The following is an 18,002-nucleotide window of genomic DNA, read 5'->3' as shown; positions in this document are numbered from 1 at the left end:
CAATTAACTGGCTTTGCAGTTCGAGGTGACAGCCGAGGGAGAAGCCGTGCAAAGCGAGGGGGTGCGCGGCCTCGGCACCGACGTCGCGATCGTCTCGTCGATGGTCTTCCTGGCGCAATTCCTGCTCTCCTGCTGCCTGGGCACGATCGTCAGCAAATCGGGCACCACCACCGCGGTGGTCTGCGTGGCGAGCACCCTCGCCGCCTGCGGGGCGATTTCCGCCACGCGGATCATGTACCTAGATCTTTGAATCAAGTCCGACACGCGAGATTCTCCGCGAAACCATTTAGGGTAATTCTAGGGAAGATGGCCTTATTTTCTTCGAAACGCATCATTTCATACCTTTGATAACTTTGTGGATAACTAACTAAAGAAAAAAGAGAAATTCCTGGTTCACTTGTATCTACCCTTACTTCAGAACATGACGATCAATAATAGAAAAGCGGTATTAAATTTCAATCCAGAATAATCGAGTGACATTCACTTTTTGTAACTTCCGTTCGAGAACTTCTTTAGGTTTGATCTTTGAACAAGCTTTATTTACTTTCTTAGAAAATCACTGAGAGATATTTGAATTAATAATGAAGAAACATCGATTGTAGCAATATCAATCATTTGCACGAGGCAATTGAAGTGGCCATTTTTACCGTACGCCCGTTCCCCCGGAATTACCCTACTTATCTCTCGATTGCGAGTGTGTCGAAATGTTTGATAAGCTGATACCTCGATCGAGGATTCTAAGAAAGTTTGTACAGTGACTAATCGAACGGAATTTTGATTGTAGGTCGCGGTGAAATTCTTGATCGGAGAAACGAACTTCTGGTTCGAGCGTTTATAAGTTAAAGTTTACATTTGCATGAATACCTGCAGCCTGTCGATGTGTTAGTAGTGACTGTTAGATGATCCGTATCGTTTGTCTATTGCATTTTTGTATATTTTCTATTAGAGAAGGATTGTGTATGTATCGTGTACAGGGTGTCCCACGATTAAGCGTTATATATTTGTATAAAGTCACCGAGACGTGTAATTCAATGAAATGCTTAAGGGTATGCAGCCTTGACGGGCACCGTATCTTGGGGCTAGTGTTCGAGACACTCTGTACATTCGCTGGGAATCATCGGCCTTTCGTCGACGAGCGCTCGTTCGCTTAACAACAGTGCCATGTTAACGATGCACAAATAAATGGCTCCATTAACTCGCTACACGCCCCTTCCCTGATGAATTCCTAAACTGTATGTCGCGCAGGACACTTGTAAATAAATGTTTGTCTTCTAATGAGGCAATAAAACGTGCAGAAATAGCGTTGGCATCGCAATTCATTACTTTCGAATGTTTAAAACAAGAATTGCTGCTCGATCCACAGAAAGAAAGACAGACTGAACGGAGTGTTACTTAAAAATTCAACCAAAATCGCGAAATTTCCAATAGATAGAAAGTTGAGATTAGGTTCAGAGAAGCTCAATTATCCAAACCACACAGTTCCAAAGCGATTTCAACATCCCTTATCGTCAGCCTGCAGATGTCCAAGATGTACCTGCTGATGTACTCATCATCTACGAGACCCTATGGAATATAATCACCAATAAACCTTCCAAAGCGTTTCAAGAGAAGAATAAGGATCAGAATCCATTACCTGCACGATTTCGTACTCTTTATTTTTACAATAAACAGGGTAACAGAAGAACGTTCCGGCTGAGATGCCATACGAATGATCGGATAGCACCCCCATACAGATCCATTGATCCTTTGGAGTGCCGTTCCACAGGATTTTCACGTGTTCCGCCAACGCGTACGCCATGGACCTCAAGTACATAGGTCTACGCAGGGTGTTCTGCATGATCTACTAAAATATGTTTCATTTTTGGAGTCCGATGAAATGTATCTTCCATTGAGACTGTTCAACACTCTCACCGATGGGAGGTCGTTCCTCAGCCACACCTTCAAGTCGTCGGTTACCTCTTTTCCGTTCGCCAGGTACATATACCTGCAATCCAGAAAGCAATACCTGTTGTTGTTGCCCCACACTATGACGTTCTTCACTTCTGTGGGATGGCAATCTGCTTGAGCTGCGATCTGGAACCGTTTTCTCAATTTTGGAAGCTGAAACGACGATTTTGGACGAGCAGAACTGATAGTCTCTGGACACTTCAATAACGAAAGGATGAAAGAGTAACATAAAGAGTCTATTAACCAGTTAACTGTGTGACGAGTATACACGTCACCTTAAAACTCTTAATGGTGCTAACTTTTTCAACGATGGATTATTTATCTTTGAGACAAACATGTAATTCTTCGTTTCCCTTTAGTTTTTCGTTAGGCTATATTTTAAGTGCATTTGGCCTGCGTTTAACGAGTACACACTTCATTATTTGATTTTATTGCGAGGAGAGATTTTTCAAACTAATATCCACACTTAACTGGTTAAAGAATGCAACACGATTTCAAAGAACCTGCATAGCGTACGTGTGCAACAGCCATTTGCATGTTGAAGAACGACAGTGCGGTTATATTCTTTCGTGGAATCGACCTTGCGTAGCGAGATATGACGGTAGCAGCTGTGTTCCCAAGCACTATGATCCTTGCGTCCCTTTTCGCATATTTCTCGATGAATTCACCCTATAGCGGAGAGTGAAGCGCTGTAAAACAATGAAATATTCTACGAATTCAGCAGAGCATCATTACATAATCCCTAGCAGCGTAAATGTATTCCTTGTAGAATAAATCCGTGTGTTCTTGCTCGCTGAACGCGTACTCCCTCGCTGAGCCGATGCAGAACACAATGTCTGCGTCTTTGAATGCGACAGACGCATCGTGACCGTACGTTATATCTACAGCAGATAGTGTTTACAGACACACGCATAAATCTGTTTCCGCTGCTTAACTACTCCTCTGACAAATTAATCGCGAAATATATTGCAGTCATTAATAGTTCCACAGTGTTGCGATTTCAATGCAGTTCGCTAGATGTTTGGTTTAGGAAAATATCCGTGATCCGATGAGATCTTTTTTCCTAGAATCTCTTATTTCTTATTTTTAAAAAGAGTTTACCGTGCAGAAGATTGGGGCTGAAGAACGTGAGCTCGATGGCTACGCTCTCCAGAAACACCGCTTTCTCCGGGAACTCGTACACGCTTACGAAGATCGATTGATCCGGACCGAATACTTCATCGGAAAGAATCCTGTAAAGGAAGGACAGTGCTATGTCACTGCTCCCGTCGGTGACGACCACTCGCAAAACGTCCTCGTCACGTCGCGACGCGTGAGTCACGACGGTTTCGTCAGTTTCGTAGATACTCGAATCCATTTGTGATTCACGGAACTCCTACTTGACGTTTGCAACGATTACGAATGCGTTTATAGGTATCTACAAGGCGGTTCGAGCCGAATCTACTCGAATAAGTTAATTTTGGTAAGTAGAGTCTATGGTTCTTCGATAAGGACTGCCCGTTATCTGGATTTCAGCCACTTTATAACGTCTACTTGAGCTTGAGAGTCACGCAGAGAGTATTTTCTGATAGAAAAAAAATGTAAACAACACTGCGTTGATTTTCTGTGAACCAGACCTTTTATTACGTGCGTAAATTATTGATACATTTTTCTAGAATATCTTTTTTCACGCGTGGGTAATCATGACTCTGTTTTAGGATATCATTGCAGGCGTCGATTGCTTCAGCGTACACTTTAGCCTTCATGGAGCAGTAAGCCAGTTTGTAGGCTACAGAAAGTTTGGACTTTCCACCGTACCTCCAAGCTTGGCTGTATTGCAGAGCAGCTTCCTTATAGTTCTGCTCTTTCTCGGCTATGTGGCCAGACAATTCATGAGCCCTCACGCAAGTAGCATTGTGCTGCAAGACCTTTCTCAGCAGCTCATTAGCCAAGTCGTATTTGTTCGATTGCACATAAATCTCGGCTAAGAGCAGCCAACAGCGTTCCAAGTACTCGGCGTCCTCGAAGGTCCATATGTTCTTGCTGACGCGTTTCAAATGGTTCCGGGCTCTGGGAGTTTGTTTGAGAAGGATGTGAGCCATTGCCATGCCAAGGGCTGGCCCTACGTGATCCCTCAGAGCTTCTTGGCTGGCTAGCGCAGTACAATCTTGCAAAGCCTTTTCTATGTTCGACTTTTGCTTTGTAGCCAGCAGGAAGAAATTACTTAGCAGCCTGTGCGTTAACATTTCGTGAGGACTGCCTTTGGGATTTAATTCCTGAAGCAGAATGGTTGAGTGTACACTTTTTGAACAGTTAGAAGCAGCTTTTATGAGCTGGTAGCTTTACCTGCAAGAGACGGTAGGCAGTTTTCAAGGCCATCGTTCTAGAGTCTTGGTACTCGCTGTCATCGTCGTTAAAGACTTCGTTGGAAAGAGAGGAATCATCGTCCGGATCTAAACAAATCTCAATCATGTTATATATTGCTTGTTGACCCCACTCAGGATCACGTCTTGCAAAATTAAACTGACGAAGCGCGGAGTTTAATCTTCCCGTGCGCCAATCTAACAAGCCAGCGCAGTAATAATACCCAGCTGCCAAGTTTGATCCGCTCATCCCTAACTCTGCGCGATGAAGCCATTCCTCGAGATCATCCATGTTCCCTGATGTAGAGAGAATATAAATCAATTTCCAATTCTTTCAGCAGTTCTTTCAAGTATCTTCTACCTGTCCTGCGTGAGACTTCTATCAGCCTTGCGAGTGCAGTCCAGTACGTTGGTTGCTTTAGCAACAATTGCTTGAAGTGATATGCTGCTGTGTCAAAATCTACCTTTCGGAACGCGAGATCTGCCATCATGATGGAAGCCGCTTCGTTGTTCGGATCTGCGTTTAACAAAGCTGCACAGCTCTGCGCGCATTTGTCTAAATTGTTAGTCTGGGAATCAAAGATACGGGTCATTATTGAGAAATCTATAGGAAACTCCACTCAAGAAATTACGATCATTCACCTGCATGTATATCTTTGCCAGTGACAAAAGAGCTTGCACGTTCGCAGGCTTATGATTCAAAGCTTCTTTGTAATGTGTTATTGCTTGATCATAATCTCTTAAAGATGACGAATAGTTGGCCATAGTCAGGCAGATATTCGCCAAGATTTGCTTCTCATCTTCCATAGTAGAACTTCCTAGACGTTGTATGTACCTGTGTTGATTCTCTTTAGCTTCTTTCAACGCAGTCAGAGCGCCGTGAATATTATCTGCTTTTTCTCTTGTTTTCGCAAGTAAAAGCAATAATTGACCGCGTACCTCTAGATTCTGCAAATCAGAATCCCGACGTCCTTCTGAAATATCGAATTATTTGCATCGAATGAGTACCATGATCAAATATTTAATATAAATAATACCTGCCTTGCAGTTCTTGTACCAATGTAGACTCTGCTTTATCATACTGTTTCATTGTCACGAATAACTTAGCAAGATCTAACTTCAATTCCTTGAAATTTTCTTGTCTCACCATATCCCAATAATAATTTATAGCCTTTGTGTATTGATGTGTTTTTACAAGGGCTTTCCCTAACTTGCTGGCTATCTGCAACTTATTCATAGGATTTTGTTTCATGGCTTGTTCATATGCTTCTATTGCTCGCTCTGGTTCCTGTATGGAAATATATGCATCACCCAGCATACTATATGTCTTTGGACCAGGACAGTGCTCCACTAATTCTCTGTAAACAAATAAATGTAGACAATGCTTAAAGAGATACGAATAAGGAAGTGTAATGAAGAACAAACCTAAAACACATAGCAAAGGCAAGCCTGTCCTTTTTATACTTTAAATTGATTTCAGCCAGACGTGTGTGTGCTTGCAGGTAATAAGGCTGATCTGAAGTTACTCTAGACAAGCACTTGATGGCCTCGTCCAATTCTCCCATTTCTAAAAGTAGTTCTGCATGTCCTATCAGTATTCTACCTTCTTCAATAGTGTTCCCAAACCTTAAGTTTGCCTCTTGTATTAGGGTAATTGCTTCATTGAATCGTCTCATCTTGCCATATGCAGAAATCAATTCGAGATACAACGTTGCTGTATCCGACGCTGAGATATGCACAGTTTCCAGCTTGCTTTCACGAGGCTGTAGTCCCGCATAGGACATTGCAGTTTGGAAACTTTTTATCGCACTTTCAATGTCTTTATTTTCTTTCTGAACGATGCCTATGATTAAATGATAAATAGGGTTATCCCTGATTTTAAAGTTATAGCTCAGACCAACTTCAAGACTTTGAGAAGCCAATTGGTAGTTTCCCTGACAAGCCAAGATCTGAGCCATTAATAAGTGTGCTTCTGCATTAGATGAATCAACATTATTCAGAATATTCTTCAGTATATTGGCAGCATCCTCCAACTCACCACTCTGCATTTTAGCTTTACTCAGCAACAATTGTGCTGTAATTAAACCAGGGTATGCATCTGTGAGCTGTTCCAATAAATACAAGCTTGGCTCTTCATCATTTACTACTTTCTCCTCCAGATTTGTTACACTATTTGTTATTGAGTAAACTAAACGTTGCTTGCAAATATCTAAGCACAGATCAGGATTTAATCTTTTTATGTAATCATATCCGTATGGTACATGTTTACAGTTATTTAATATGATAGTAGCTGCATTGTCTAAGTCATTTAGAGCTTGACTCGGAGCACTGGTCTTTACCTTTGCAGACATAAAAAGTAATTCTGCATTCATCGAGTTGGATTGCATCTCCATAAGGAAATCAATTTGTTGCTGTGCCAAGTTCAGCCCCTCAATTGAGGTGTCTGAAAGTTGACATTGCGCCAGGCCTATCAAAGCTGAGAAAGAGGACTCATTTATTTTAATAGCACTTTTATAATAATGTTCTGCATCCTTTGCTTTTCCCAGTGACACATATATATTCCCCAGCTCAACCATAAGATCTGAATTTTTAGAATTTTGTTGCAATACTCGATCCACGGTTCTTGCAAGTTCTAACAGAATCTCTTGATTTTTACACGCTAATCGCGAGAATAATTGAACGTTGTTAACTAAAACAGTAACGTTCCGTGTTTCTGTTAGTATCAAATTTCTAAAAAATGGTTGTAGATCTTTCAATCCTTCCTCGTAATTTCCGTTCCTACAAATCGTTATAAACACTCGTGCTTTTAAAGCATCTATGTTATTTGAATCAATAGATGATATCCTGTTAGCAGTCTCTAGAACTTGGTCCCAATCTTTCATCGTCAGTTGATTGTGCAACTTTTCTATTAAAGGCAGGTACAATTTAGGATAACGTACAATCAATGAATTCAATGTTAATATTGCCCCTGCACTGTCACCATGCTGTTGTTTATACTTTGCAGAACCAAGAAGAGCATATACATTCTTTGGTTGTTCCTTTAAAACCATTTCAAACAAATTTGATGTGTCCAAATTGATTTCATTCACTATAAATAAATCTACCCATCCTTTAATTAACAAAACATTTATATTAGAGGAGTCTAGTTTATAAGCTCTTTCTATGTAATCTTTAGATTTCTCAACTTTTTGTACTAAAGTCAATACTAATGCTGCTAATGCCAATGCATATGGAGATGCTTTCCTTCTTTCATCTCTAATTCTGGTTTCAATTTGCATCAAAGTAGTCTTCTCAACATTCTCGCTACTCGCATATGCTATATTCTGCAGAAGCAATGCTGCTAAAGCTGCATCAGCATTATTTAACATACTTAAGCATTCTTTAATTGCTTCCTGATTTTTTCTGTTTAGGGCATATGCAAGACTTAATAGAATTCTTAAGCGTTCACTTGTTGGATATGCTTCACATGCTTCTTTGCAATACATTAACATTCCATTATAGTAGAACTGACGACAATACCATTCAATCACAGTTGTGTATTCTATTTCCTCCATTTTATAAATGAATAGAATGTAGATTATATAAATGCAATTAAAATATGTAGTTGATTTATTTATTTATTTCATAAAATTTGAATAATCATTGTAATAAAAATATTAAATAGATTATATTGAAAAATCTTCAGGATCCGGTAGTTCATAAATAATATTCGGATCTAATGGTTCTGAACCAAATCCTTCTAATATATTCTGTGGTCCAACAACAAGCTCCTCAAGATCAGGATTCTTAATTGCAAGGTAATACTTTTGCATATATTCACATGTTAAGAACATATAGTAATGATTTAGTATGGCATACGTAAATGCAGTCTGGAAATATAATTTAGATGTAATTTATGATATCAAATTCCATGTATAACAATAAATATTAGAAAAATTGATTGTACCTCTGCAAGTAATCTTGCTAAACCATGTCCTGTGTATCTGTATGGTACGTTAATACTTTGCATATCTAAAACTCTTCCATCTGCTACATATTGTAGTACAGCTCTTACTAGTAAAAAAGGAAAGATTAGTTACATTAATAAACAGTTAAAGAAGGCACAATGAAGAATGTTCTATACGAATCCATGTACTCTTATTATATAAATTAGAATGACATTAAATTATGATTGCTCAAGTAGTATGTCTTACACTTGTCATCCAGTTTTACGTAGAAAAGACCACGTTTTTCATTATGATGGACAGTGTAATTAGAATAGAACCTTGCATAATGATTTCTTTTAATTTGATTGAAAGTACAATATATACAATATCGAAATAAATGAGTGCGATATGAAACACACATTTTATAAAGTGCAATTCACCATATACTTACAGATTCCTTTCAACTAAAATAATCTATTTCTTCTAGCAAAAACTTCAAAATCATAAGAAATTGTGTTTTTGTTTACATGCTGTTGCTTGGCAACCATGATGAATACCCTCTTTTTAAAGTCATTGTCGTCAGGCGCCATCCGTTGTGAAAGCCTTAAACTGATAGATAAATGATACCGACCGGTGGTTGCAGAAACTGACAGAATACAACACTTAAATCTATGATTATTACCTGTCTTATCTTTTCGTAAGCAAAGACTGCAACCCGAAAACAACATTGTGAGCATTTTATTCTGCATACTAATTTAGGAATGTATGGATTTGTCTTTCAATTTATACGTGTTCATTATTGATTCTGTCTAATTATGGAGTAACTGTTACTTACCGAATGATTGCATTTGGTAAACCCAGAACTGGCGTGCTATGACCTGTTACAAACTCAGAGAACTCCGAAATGATTTCTAAGACTGTTTGCATTACTCAAGAAGGTCCAGCAAATGCATTGGCACTGAACAAAGACAATAGTCAAGTTGTTATAGCAGGACGTAATGGTAATTTGATAGCTTCTAAATAAGTAATATTTTGTGTTGTTTTGTTATCAATAATGATAAGTTACTATTTTTTTATTGCAGTTTTTAAAATATTTACATTATTGGAAGATAGGTTCGAAGAGGCTTGTAATCTACGTGTTGGAAAAAACTTGAATTTAAATTTTTCTTGTAACGATGTAGCATGGAATTTAATAGATGGTAAGTTAACACTATATAATTTATAAAAATTATATTGAACATATGTAAATACAAAGTAAAATAGATACATGTATAAGAACAATTAACAAATGTTTCATAATACTTATGGTATTTAGATCATATATTGGCAACTGCAGCCACAAACGGTGCAGTGGTAGTATGGAATTTAAATAAATCGTCAAGATCCAAGCAGGAACATGTCTTTATTGATCATAAAAGGACTGTAAATAAAGTAAGTTTTCATATGACTGAACCTATGTGGCTCATATCTGGTTCTCAAGATGGTACTATGAAGTGTTTCGATCTAAGAATAAAAGAAGCTGCTAGGACCTTTTATAGGTAATTAGCTTTGATCTTTTAATTTTTCTAGTATTGGAAAGTTTCATAATGAAAAGCATTAGAGAATATCAATAATTTCAGTAACACAGAATCTGTACGCGATGTACAATTCTGTCCTCACTCTCCACATACATTTGCTGCTGTTTCTGAAAATGGACATGTTCAGCAATGGGATTTGCGTAAACCAGATCGTTATTTCCAACATTTTACCGCTCATAGTGGTCCTATATTTGCATGTGATTGGCACCCTGAAACTACATGGCTTGCAACTGCTTCCAGAGATAAAACTATAAAGGTATTTCTTCATGTTCCATATTATCACAGAACCACCGTTTATCAACTACTTTCCTTTTGAAACTTCGTACCTAGGTGTGGGATCTTTCGGGTAAACCCAGTTGCGATTATGTCATACATACCATAGCATCGGTAGGCCGTATAAAATGGAGGCCTCAAAGAAAATATCATATATCCAGTTGCGCTCTTGTTGTAGACTGTAGCATAAATGTATGGGATATACGTAGACCATATATTCCATTCGCAAGTTTCAACGAGCATAAAGACGTTCCGACCGGTGTAGCATGGAGAGGCAATCCACAATCATTTTTATCGACTAGCAGGGTAATTTTCACGGGAAAAGAATAATAGAAAATTTGAAGGATTGACGACGGTACTATAATACATTAATAAATCGTTACTAATGCAGGACTGTACTTTGTATCATCATGTGTTCAACGATGCTACTAGACCAGCAAGTAAAGCGAATCCACAAGGTATTGCATTGAATCCGAAAGGAGATATTGCATATGCTTGTAAAGTAAATGTTCATGTTACAACCGCAATGAAACAGTTCACTAATATAATGAGGTTAATAAATTCGCCGTATAAATGAACCCAATTTCGCAAAAGCTTATAAAACGGGAACACGAGACATCAGTTGACATTTCTTTGTAGAAAGGCAGTTGCAACGAATGATACATTTTGCATGGCATCCAGCGTAATGCATAGATTTACTATAAGCGTACCACGGGAGCCAAAATGGTTCAAGGCGTGCGCAGAGGGTTACTTGCTGTCTGGGAGATTAAATGACATTTGCGATCATAATGCCGGGGTTGCGAGAAACGCTGGTAGAAATGATGTAAGTGACTGCTTAACAAAACTCTATCCTGCGCTTGCTCTAATACGATTAATGATTTCAATCAGATCAGTACAGTTTGGAGTATCATAAAAACTTTATATGCCAATCCTATGGGATCTATTTTGAAAACACCTCCAACTGCTTCTAAGGAGGATATCGTAAACACATTGAACTTAGCACAGATTACGATTGGACCTAACATAGATCAGCTGAATGCAGGTACAGATATCTTCATATCTTGAAGGATGTAAACAGGATTGTTCAATGATTCTCAATGATACTTACTTCGAAGGACACGAGAACGACGTGAAATCGTTGCAAGGAGAAGTAACAGGAGCGACTAGCGGAGGCGATGACGAGACCGAGACTGACGAAACACCAGAAAACCAGCATTCTATAGGGTCTTTGTTACCCAGGTAAACTTCTAAACTTTACACGCTAATATTGCTATCTACTGCAATATAAACTTACAGCTACAAACGAACGTTCATCGACAACAAAGGCTCATCGAAAGGGGATTTCTTGTTCGGTGAAAGTGAATTTGAACCAATGACGATGGAATATACTTCCAGTTACGTACATAATATAATGAACAACGATAACGACTGGACATTATCCAAAGAGGCGTTTCCCCTGCGACACGAGATAAAAGACAGATCTCCGCCACCAGAACAATTCCCTAATCACCCACCAGATATTAACGAGGACTGTGCTTCGTTGATGATCGAGGATCAACCGAGTCAATTAACCGTTTCGAACATACCGAAACCACAATTTTGGGACCCGACGAATTTAATCGAGGAAGCGTTGAAACATCACGCAGCCCTCAGAGACATACAAACATCTGCGTCGATTCTGATAGCGTTAGGTGAGAAGCGAAAGAACTTGAACATTGAAACAGCTGTTCAAGAACATTGGATACTAGAGTATTTAGACATGCTTGCGAGGTTTAAACTTTGGAACGTAGCTACACAGGTTAGTCAGCCTTTCATATCCCATATTTAAAGAATATTTGATTAACCTCTATGGGCCGAATTTTTGTTCACGATTATAACAAAATCTATGCAGTACAAAGTTAATAAATATCCACATATGAATACGAATGAACAATGTATTCAATAGTTTCCATAATTTCATCAAACGAACATATTTCGTAACTTTCAAGTTACAATGACGTTAAACTTTCACGCCTGAGCGTATAAAAGTTGCAGTTAATCGATTACCTCATTTTATTTACCACTTTGAATGCAAACAAAAATAAATCAACAAGATGCCAATATACTGATATGTGACTTCAAAGTTACATGGGCCCACAGAGGGTTAAATAACAATTAGGATGGGGAATAGCAATATATTCATCATCAAATATTCAAACATCATATGTTCACAGATAATCCAGTCAGTTTGGATCCCCAGTGTCTCGCAATTGAACCAGCAATCGACAGTAATACACGCGTGTTGCTTGGCTTGCACGAAACCATTGCAGAGAGCGGCATGGCTATGCGACCGATGTCATTCGTCGCATCATGCACTTTGTTCCGTTTGCCACCAAGTAAGATGACACTATTTTTAACGCGTTGAATGCTGCACGATTTCGCGTAGCAAAATACACAAAATGAAAGAAACATATCAAATTATTTCATTGAATTGTTCTATTATTATTGCATCTTGTCAAATGTCATCGCTTTAGGTAGTATTATTTATGTCTTTTGTATGAAACACGAATTCTATGGTTATCAGGTGGTGCGAGGAATGTACGCGTGGTGCCAAGGGTGTACACATGGCGGACATGTTCTGCACATGAGCGAGTGGTTCCGCTGCAATCGTCAGTGCCCGACCGGTTGCGGGCACATGTGCGAATATACTTAGCCCTCGACGATCCCCTCGGCGTCATTGTAAGTTCTCCGTGCACATGTACATATTATTATGTAATACTTACGTTATCTCAGTCTATTCATAATTATTTAGGAATGTAGATATCGCGGATAAACAAGACTAAAGAAATAAAGTTATTTATTGATGCTACTTTTGTAAATTGTATAATAAGATTGGAAGCTTACTGTTTAATCTTCGTTCTGTCACTCGTTTCCTCGGTTGTGCGACATTATCTACGTTTCTATCGTCAACAATGTCAAACGAAATGTGTACAAAAATACATCGACTATTTATATAAACACGCAACTGTGTGATCGCAGCGTTGCTGGCATGGTTTCCTTAAAAGTATATTTTAAAGTATAAAAATCTGATCGTAACTCTATCCGTAGTTCACCTCCCTTCATTCTCATAAAATTTACAAACGCGAGGGTCGTTTAGTTTAACTATTCTTTTGTTTAACTTTGATTATCACACTTTTGACCTCGGTGTACGCTTCGAGACCGTACGAGCCCTGCTCCCTTCCGTGTCCTGACATTTTGAAACCACCGAACGGCACTTGCGGCGCCAAACTGTTGTACGTGTTCACCCTGAAACAACATATACCGATTATAAGAGAACTGATTCCAGGGAGAATCGTTTCTCGAGATACTTACCAAACGGTACCCGCTCGAAGACCTTGCACGATGTAATTCGCCTTGTCGATGTCCTTCGTGAAAACCGCCGCTGCCAATCCGTAGTCAGTGGCGTTCGCCCGGTTAATTACTTCGTTCAAACTGCTGAACTTCAGAATTTGCTGGACCGGCCCAAAAATCTGCAATCATTTCCATAACAACGGTGTTCGTTTAACATTGCGTTCAACTTACAGTCTGTTACACTATTTAATACACTACCTCTTGTTTAGCAATGGTCATGTCATCAGTCACGTCGGCAAATACCGTCGGTTCGACGTAGTAACCCTTATCACCGACGCGCGATCCGCCAGACACCAGTTTCGCTCCTTGCTTTTTACCCTCACCGATCAGGGACATGATCTTCTCCGTTTGCTCCTGATCGATCTGTCAAATGCAAGAAAGAAATCAGCGTCGTCCAAACGTCGCGTTCCATTTCGTCGGTACCTGTGGGCCTTGTTCCACGTTCAAGTCGAATGGATTGCCGACGACCCTGGATTTAGCTCGCGCGGCGCTCTTCTCCACGAACTCGTCGTAAATACTGTCTTCGACGAAGGTCCTCGATCCGGCGCAGCAACACTGGCCCTGAAGGAAAGAATGAGGAATGAGACGCAGAATGTTGAATGTTCATTGCAACGACTATAAACAACTCATTTAAGTTGAACTTCGTAGGCTCCAATACTGCACCGGTTATAATATTAAATATTTTAATGAATTCAAGAAATTATCCTAATATTATTAGATTTTCTATTATCAATTATTAGATTTTTATTTAAAGATCGAAGGTATGTTATAACATTTTTCATTTTCACTAGAGATACCATAAAAATCAGCAGTTGCTGACAGATTACAAAACCATCTGGAGTGCTAAGGGTTAACCCTTTGCACTCGGAAGATGACTCTCGGTCACCATTTGATTTGATATCACAAAATTCCCAAATATTATACGTAATATTAAGTATTGTATAATGCATCAGTATATGAAATATTTCTATAAAATAGATGTTTCTTAATTTACACATGTCTCTAGTGAAAAGCTTCCGAGTGCAAAGGGTTAGACAACAATTTCATCAACGAGAATCTTCTTACCATGTTGAAGAACAGGCCAAAGTGAGCCGTTTCCACGGCGGTATCGAGATCGGAGTCCCTCAAGATTATATTAGGTGACTTCCCGCCCAGTTCCAGCGTGGTTCGCTTCAGATTGCTCGTCGCAGCTTCTTTCTTGATCAGCTGCCCGACCTCGGTCGAGCCTGTGAACGCAATTTTGTCGACGTCGTTGTGAGCGACCAGCGCAGCCCCAGCACTGCCAAAGCCGGGGACCACGTTCACGACTCCGCTAGGAAATCCAGCTTCCTTGGTCAACTGAGCCATGTACAAAGCCGTCAACGGCGTCTGTTCCGCGGGCTTCAAGACGATAACGTTTCCTGTAAAGGACGACAAGTAACTCAGTCATACAATTATCAAACTAGATAATCAGGTTCTTGATCAGTGAACGTTGACGATGATGTATACCTGTAGCCAGAGCAGGTGCTAATTTCCAAGCCATCATTAGAAGAGGAAAGTTCCATGGAATGATTTGACCGCAGACACCCACCGGCTCGTGACGAGTATAAGCCAAGTATTGCCCATCCATGGGAATTACCTGACCGTGATTTTTGTCAGCCCATCCTGCGTAGTATCTCAGCGTCGCCACGCTCGCGCCTACGTCGAAACCGTACGCCGCAGAATAGGGTTTACCGTTGTCCAACGTTTCTAACGACTGAAAGCATTTATTAACACGTCTGTGCCATAAGGAATTTCGCCATACGATTTTTTAAATGATAAATTAACGTTGAATGTCGTGGGGGTCACCGATGACTCAACTAAACCGAGTTACCATAGTTCACTTATTTAAACGATGATCGCTTGAGAACATTTCTGTATTATAATCTAAAAACGAGCCAATCTGACTCATATTGAATTTTATAGACTTTATTTGGTAAATGTTCGGGTCGATGTTGATTGATTCAATTACGTGATTTTGGTTCCTAATAATACATTTTTAAACATTTGATTTCCTAGATCTAAACGGAGGAACATCAATCTTTCTGGGAACAATAGAATGAATTATAATAAATGTCTGTAAATCTAGTGTTAAATCAACACATAAAACATCGAAGTAAAATAATTCTGTCTCTTAATCTATATAAGATAATCAATTGTGTTGCGAAAAATATCGTCGATACTTAGTCAGAAAGTAATGAATATTTTTCATGAAAAATATTGTTGAGTGCAAAGTGTTAATAAATCCTTACCGCGAGATAAGTACGGTCTCGCTCCAACAAATCGGCCAATTTGTTTAAGAGGACGCCGCGCCGAGAAGCGTCCATGGTCCTCCATGGTGAACCGAGTTTGAATGCCTTGTTAGCTGCCTTCACCGCCTCATCTATGTCCGCCGCGCTGCCTTCTTGAACTTCAGCGATCGTCTCTCCGGTTGCTGGGTTCAAAGTGGGGAAGGTTTTGCCCGATTTCGATCGGTGCCATTCGTTATCGATGAAAATCTACAACGTTATCGTTGACTTCTAGTTTACTTTCAATTTCAGTTGCGATGGAGAATGATCCCCTGTTGGACACCATAGTGGAGTCAGTCTTAGGGTAGAAGTACAGTCGAAGAGCTAAAGAATTCTTTTCAAATTTGTTTCATTGGAAAGTGTGTCTAGCTTAACGTATTACTGGAAATTAACACGTGGATTGCAAACTATTACGCGTTGATAATATTACGCAATTTAATATCTGTTTTGTATCAAAATGTACATATTCATCTTCGTGGAGTATATAGATAACCGTTTAAGAGGTTGTATTGATACCCTCGGTGTGTATTTCGCGAGAAGATAAGATAGGGAGTGTCTATCATATTGTAAGTATCTAAATTTCTTAAAATGACGGTGGAATTGCTAATTGTTGTTTAGTATATGATTAACATATGCTTCGTGTACTTGATGCAACAGCCGTGAACAATGCGCGTGTTACCGTTATTTTGAATACAATGAATTTCCGACAACGTGTGTATCTTCAAGTTCAACTCTAACACGACGGGAACAGAAATAAGTGTCAAAGAAATACAAAAACAAATATTGCAAATATTTTTTCTTCTTCGTACAACGGCGACGTGTTTTGAAAGTTGTCCTCTAAACCGAAGATTCGTATCGTTTGCAACCGTGTACCGAACGATACGCCTACCGGCGATTTTCGAATAATTTCCGCGAATACAGTGTTACATAAAACAATCTTCCTCCAATATCAATTGAAACAATTAATCGCGTCTCCCGGGATGACTAGTTGTTTACAGATTTAATCGCTGGAAGTGTTAAGAAATTAAATTAAAAATTGTAACAATAGATTACTTTCAGTTTCTTCAGACATTCATTACAGTACTCTAGTGAAACTATTTCTTTTCAGAATCATTTCGAACATTCAATGCTTCGAAGATACCAATAATTGCTAAACAAAATCGAAACCAGTCATTTTGACTGGTAGTTCTAGTGTTAAAGATAATCTCTCACGAATAACTGATAATTCTAAAATTACTTTGCACCATTCGCCATTCTGAAATTGTACAATTAGCTAATAATAAAGCCGAATAGGAAATACTTAAGCCAAACTACAGACTCGACATTACTCGTCCCGATCTTCGCGGTATAAAACAGGTTTTATAATTAGAGTCGTGATGTAAATCGGTTGATCGTAAAACGTTAACATTGACCAATTACTCGGCCACGCTTACGCCAGATTCTAAATACCGCAGCGTTTATATTCGTCGTGTGTTTGCCGTGTACATTCTTCTGTTCAGAAAAAGACGACGCCCATACTTACGCCGGTATACATGATGGACGGATTGGTTTCCGGTGCCGGCACGCTTGCCGCCGTTGCGAAACCCCGGGACAAGCGTAATTTCCTAAACGATCGCAGCATGATGGCGATTGCTTTTCGAACGGCTCACGATTTTTCGTGGACTCGGCTCCAGTGAATTGCTTCGACAAAGGCGTCCGACGTGACTGACAAGATCGTCGGTCGGCCAGATACTGTTATCGGCGCTCGTTGAAACGACGATGCGCCGCGACGACTGCTCACGGATGCGCGAAACGCTTCGCTTGCGAGCAAATTCTTAAATTGATCGTTTCGCGCACAGTAACGTACATAACCGGTTCAGAGCATCGCTGTAACCGTTGCGAGCGAAACGCTTGCGAATATTCCGGGCTGAGATTAGGTTAGGCACTCGAAGGGGTTCGTACGTTACTGGTGCAGATGCCAGCAGCGGTCGCGGCAACTGATTCGATTCTCCGTTTAATTGGCGGAGCTTGAATTACGTTCAACTTTTTCGCTTTTAACGCATTGAGCGCCGGCCCCCCAAAACGCGGGATTATGAGTCTATCGCTTGAGCGCTGGCCCCGCAATAATGCGCATTATGACGAATATGCAATTAAAATGTACTATTTTACGAAAATGTATAATGTTTTGAATATTTTTTTTGGCTACTCATTGATGAGATATGTTGCCGGCGCTCAATGTGTTAACGTGGGAAGAATCATTGA

The 18,002-nt window shown here is 39.6% G+C and overlaps 6 protein-coding genes and 1 long non-coding RNA gene across 16 annotated transcripts in view; 3 read left to right on the top strand and 4 right to left on the bottom strand.

Moving 5' to 3' along the window:
- lovit (loss of visual transmission) overlaps positions 1–1,301 on the top strand; it is a 48,237-nt gene extending 46,936 nt beyond the window's left edge. For all 10 annotated transcript variants that reach the window (XM_031976213.2, XM_031976212.2, XM_076369948.1 and 7 more), the window contains one exon: positions 20–1,301. In XM_031976213.2, coding sequence (XP_031832073.1) covers positions 20–250 — 231 coding nt within the window. In that variant the 3' untranslated portion in view covers positions 251–1,301. The remainder of the gene's footprint in view (positions 1–19) is intronic.
- A 70-nt stretch (positions 1,302–1,371) lies between these two features.
- LOC116426775 (malate dehydrogenase, cytoplasmic) lies at positions 1,372–3,450 on the bottom strand. The gene is made up of 6 exons (XM_031976226.2): positions 3,049–3,450; positions 2,683–2,828; positions 2,464–2,616; positions 1,912–2,073; positions 1,634–1,840; positions 1,372–1,563 (listed from the first exon to the last, which is right to left on the bottom strand). The coding sequence occupies exons 1-6, from the start codon at positions 3,302–3,304 to the stop codon at positions 1,459–1,461; spliced, it is 1,029 nt and encodes a 342-aa protein (XP_031832086.1). The 5' UTR covers positions 3,305–3,450; the 3' UTR covers positions 1,372–1,458.
- LOC116426778 (uncharacterized) lies at positions 3,294–3,773 on the top strand. Its single transcript, XR_012999156.1, has 3 exons — positions 3,294–3,360; positions 3,463–3,573; positions 3,645–3,773. It is a non-coding gene; the product is annotated as an uncharacterized LOC116426778 (long non-coding RNA).
- On the bottom strand, positions 3,455–7,843 carry LOC116426769 (tetratricopeptide repeat protein 21B). The gene is made up of 6 exons (XM_031976208.2): positions 5,715–7,843; positions 5,331–5,647; positions 4,932–5,263; positions 4,651–4,858; positions 4,273–4,586; positions 3,455–4,202 (listed from the first exon to the last, which is right to left on the bottom strand). Exons 1-6 carry the CDS (start codon positions 7,841–7,843, stop codon positions 3,570–3,572), a joined length of 3,933 nt encoding a protein of 1,310 aa, XP_031832068.1. The 3' UTR covers positions 3,455–3,569.
- Positions 7,844–7,954: 111 nt separating this feature from the next.
- LOC116426777 (protein NATD1) lies at positions 7,955–8,660 on the bottom strand. The gene is made up of 3 exons (XM_031976228.2): positions 8,483–8,660; positions 8,236–8,342; positions 7,955–8,158 (listed from the first exon to the last, which is right to left on the bottom strand). The coding sequence occupies exons 1-3, from the start codon at positions 8,634–8,636 to the stop codon at positions 7,955–7,957; spliced, it is 465 nt and encodes a 154-aa protein (XP_031832088.1). The 5' UTR covers positions 8,637–8,660.
- Positions 8,661–9,072: 412 nt separating this feature from the next.
- On the top strand, positions 9,073–12,923 carry Wdr24 (WD repeat domain 24). The gene is made up of 12 exons (XM_031976210.2): positions 9,073–9,216; positions 9,298–9,414; positions 9,531–9,753; positions 9,835–10,048; positions 10,123–10,371; positions 10,457–10,617; positions 10,705–10,888; positions 10,954–11,107; positions 11,181–11,304; positions 11,362–11,863; positions 12,279–12,440; positions 12,629–12,923. Exons 1-12 carry the CDS (start codon positions 9,120–9,122, stop codon positions 12,755–12,757), a joined length of 2,316 nt encoding a protein of 771 aa, XP_031832070.1. The 5' UTR covers positions 9,073–9,119; the 3' UTR covers positions 12,758–12,923.
- Aldh (Aldehyde dehydrogenase) lies at positions 12,885–17,540 on the bottom strand. Its single transcript, XM_031976224.2, has 8 exons — positions 17,284–17,540; positions 15,726–15,971; positions 14,944–15,190; positions 14,521–14,855; positions 13,879–14,016; positions 13,654–13,818; positions 13,417–13,574; positions 12,885–13,350 (listed from the first exon to the last, which is right to left on the bottom strand). The coding sequence occupies exons 1-8, from the start codon at positions 17,380–17,382 to the stop codon at positions 13,203–13,205; spliced, it is 1,536 nt and encodes a 511-aa protein (XP_031832084.1). The 5' UTR covers positions 17,383–17,540; the 3' UTR covers positions 12,885–13,202.
- Between the last annotated feature and the right edge of the window lie 462 nt (positions 17,541–18,002).

This window comes from Nomia melanderi, chromosome 1, assembly GCF_051020985.1.
Source record: "Nomia melanderi isolate GNS246 chromosome 1, iyNomMela1, whole genome shotgun sequence".
Classification (NCBI taxonomy): domain Eukaryota; kingdom Metazoa; phylum Arthropoda; class Insecta; order Hymenoptera; family Halictidae; genus Nomia; species Nomia melanderi.
Note: the sequence above shows the minus strand (reverse complement) of the source record. Positions and strands in the feature narration are given on the sequence as shown.

Bases quoted from the DNA above. Each gene is read 5' to 3' on its own strand.
- LOC116426775 (XM_031976226.2), bottom strand. From the start codon at position 3,304: ATGGATTCGAGTATCTACGAAACTGACGAAACCGTCGTGACTCACGCG. The intron at 1,841-1,911 runs GTGAGAGTGTTG...ATATTTTAGTAG, and splicing joins TGAGGAACGACCTCCCATCG to ATCATGCAGAACACCCTGCG. The intron at 1,564-1,633 runs GTAATGGATTCT...TATATTCCATAG, and splicing joins AAGAGTACGAAATCGTGCAG to GGTCTCGTAGATGATGAGTA.
- LOC116426769 (XM_031976208.2), bottom strand. From the start codon at position 7,843: ATGGAGGAAATAGAATACACAACTGTGATTGAATGGTATTGTCGTCAG. The intron at 4,859-4,931 runs GTGAATGATCGT...TTTGATTCCCAG, and splicing joins TGGCAAAGATATACATGCAG to ACTAACAATTTAGACAAATG. The intron at 4,587-4,650 runs GTAGAAGATACT...TCTCTACATCAG, and splicing joins AGAAGTCTCACGCAGGACAG to GGAACATGGATGATCTCGAG.
- LOC116426777 (XM_031976228.2), bottom strand. From the start codon at position 8,636: ATGTGTGTTTCATATCGCACTCATTTATTTCGATATTGTATATATTGT. The intron at 8,343-8,482 runs GTAAGACATACT...CTTTTTTACTAG, and splicing joins CGTAAAACTGGATGACAAGT to TAAGAGCTGTACTACAATAT. The intron at 8,159-8,235 runs GTACAATCAATT...TTATATTTCCAG, and splicing joins TAGCAAGATTACTTGCAGAG to ACTGCATTTACGTATGCCAT.
- Wdr24 (XM_031976210.2), top strand. From the start codon at position 9,120: ATGATTTCTAAGACTGTTTGCATTACTCAAGAAGGTCCAGCAAATGCA. The intron at 10,049-10,122 runs GTATTTCTTCAT...CTTCGTACCTAG, and splicing joins CCAGAGATAAAACTATAAAG to GTGTGGGATCTTTCGGGTAA. The intron at 10,889-10,953 runs GTAAGTGACTGC...GATTTCAATCAG, and splicing joins GAAACGCTGGTAGAAATGAT to ATCAGTACAGTTTGGAGTAT.
- Aldh (XM_031976224.2), bottom strand. From the start codon at position 17,382: ATGCTGCGATCGTTTAGGAAATTACGCTTGTCCCGGGGTTTCGCAACG. The intron at 14,017-14,520 runs GTAAGAAGATTC...TCTTTCCTTCAG, and splicing joins TTGGCCTGTTCTTCAACATG to GGCCAGTGTTGCTGCGCCGG. The intron at 13,575-13,653 runs GTAGTGTATTAA...AAATGATTGCAG, and splicing joins TGACCATTGCTAAACAAGAG to ATTTTTGGGCCGGTCCAGCA.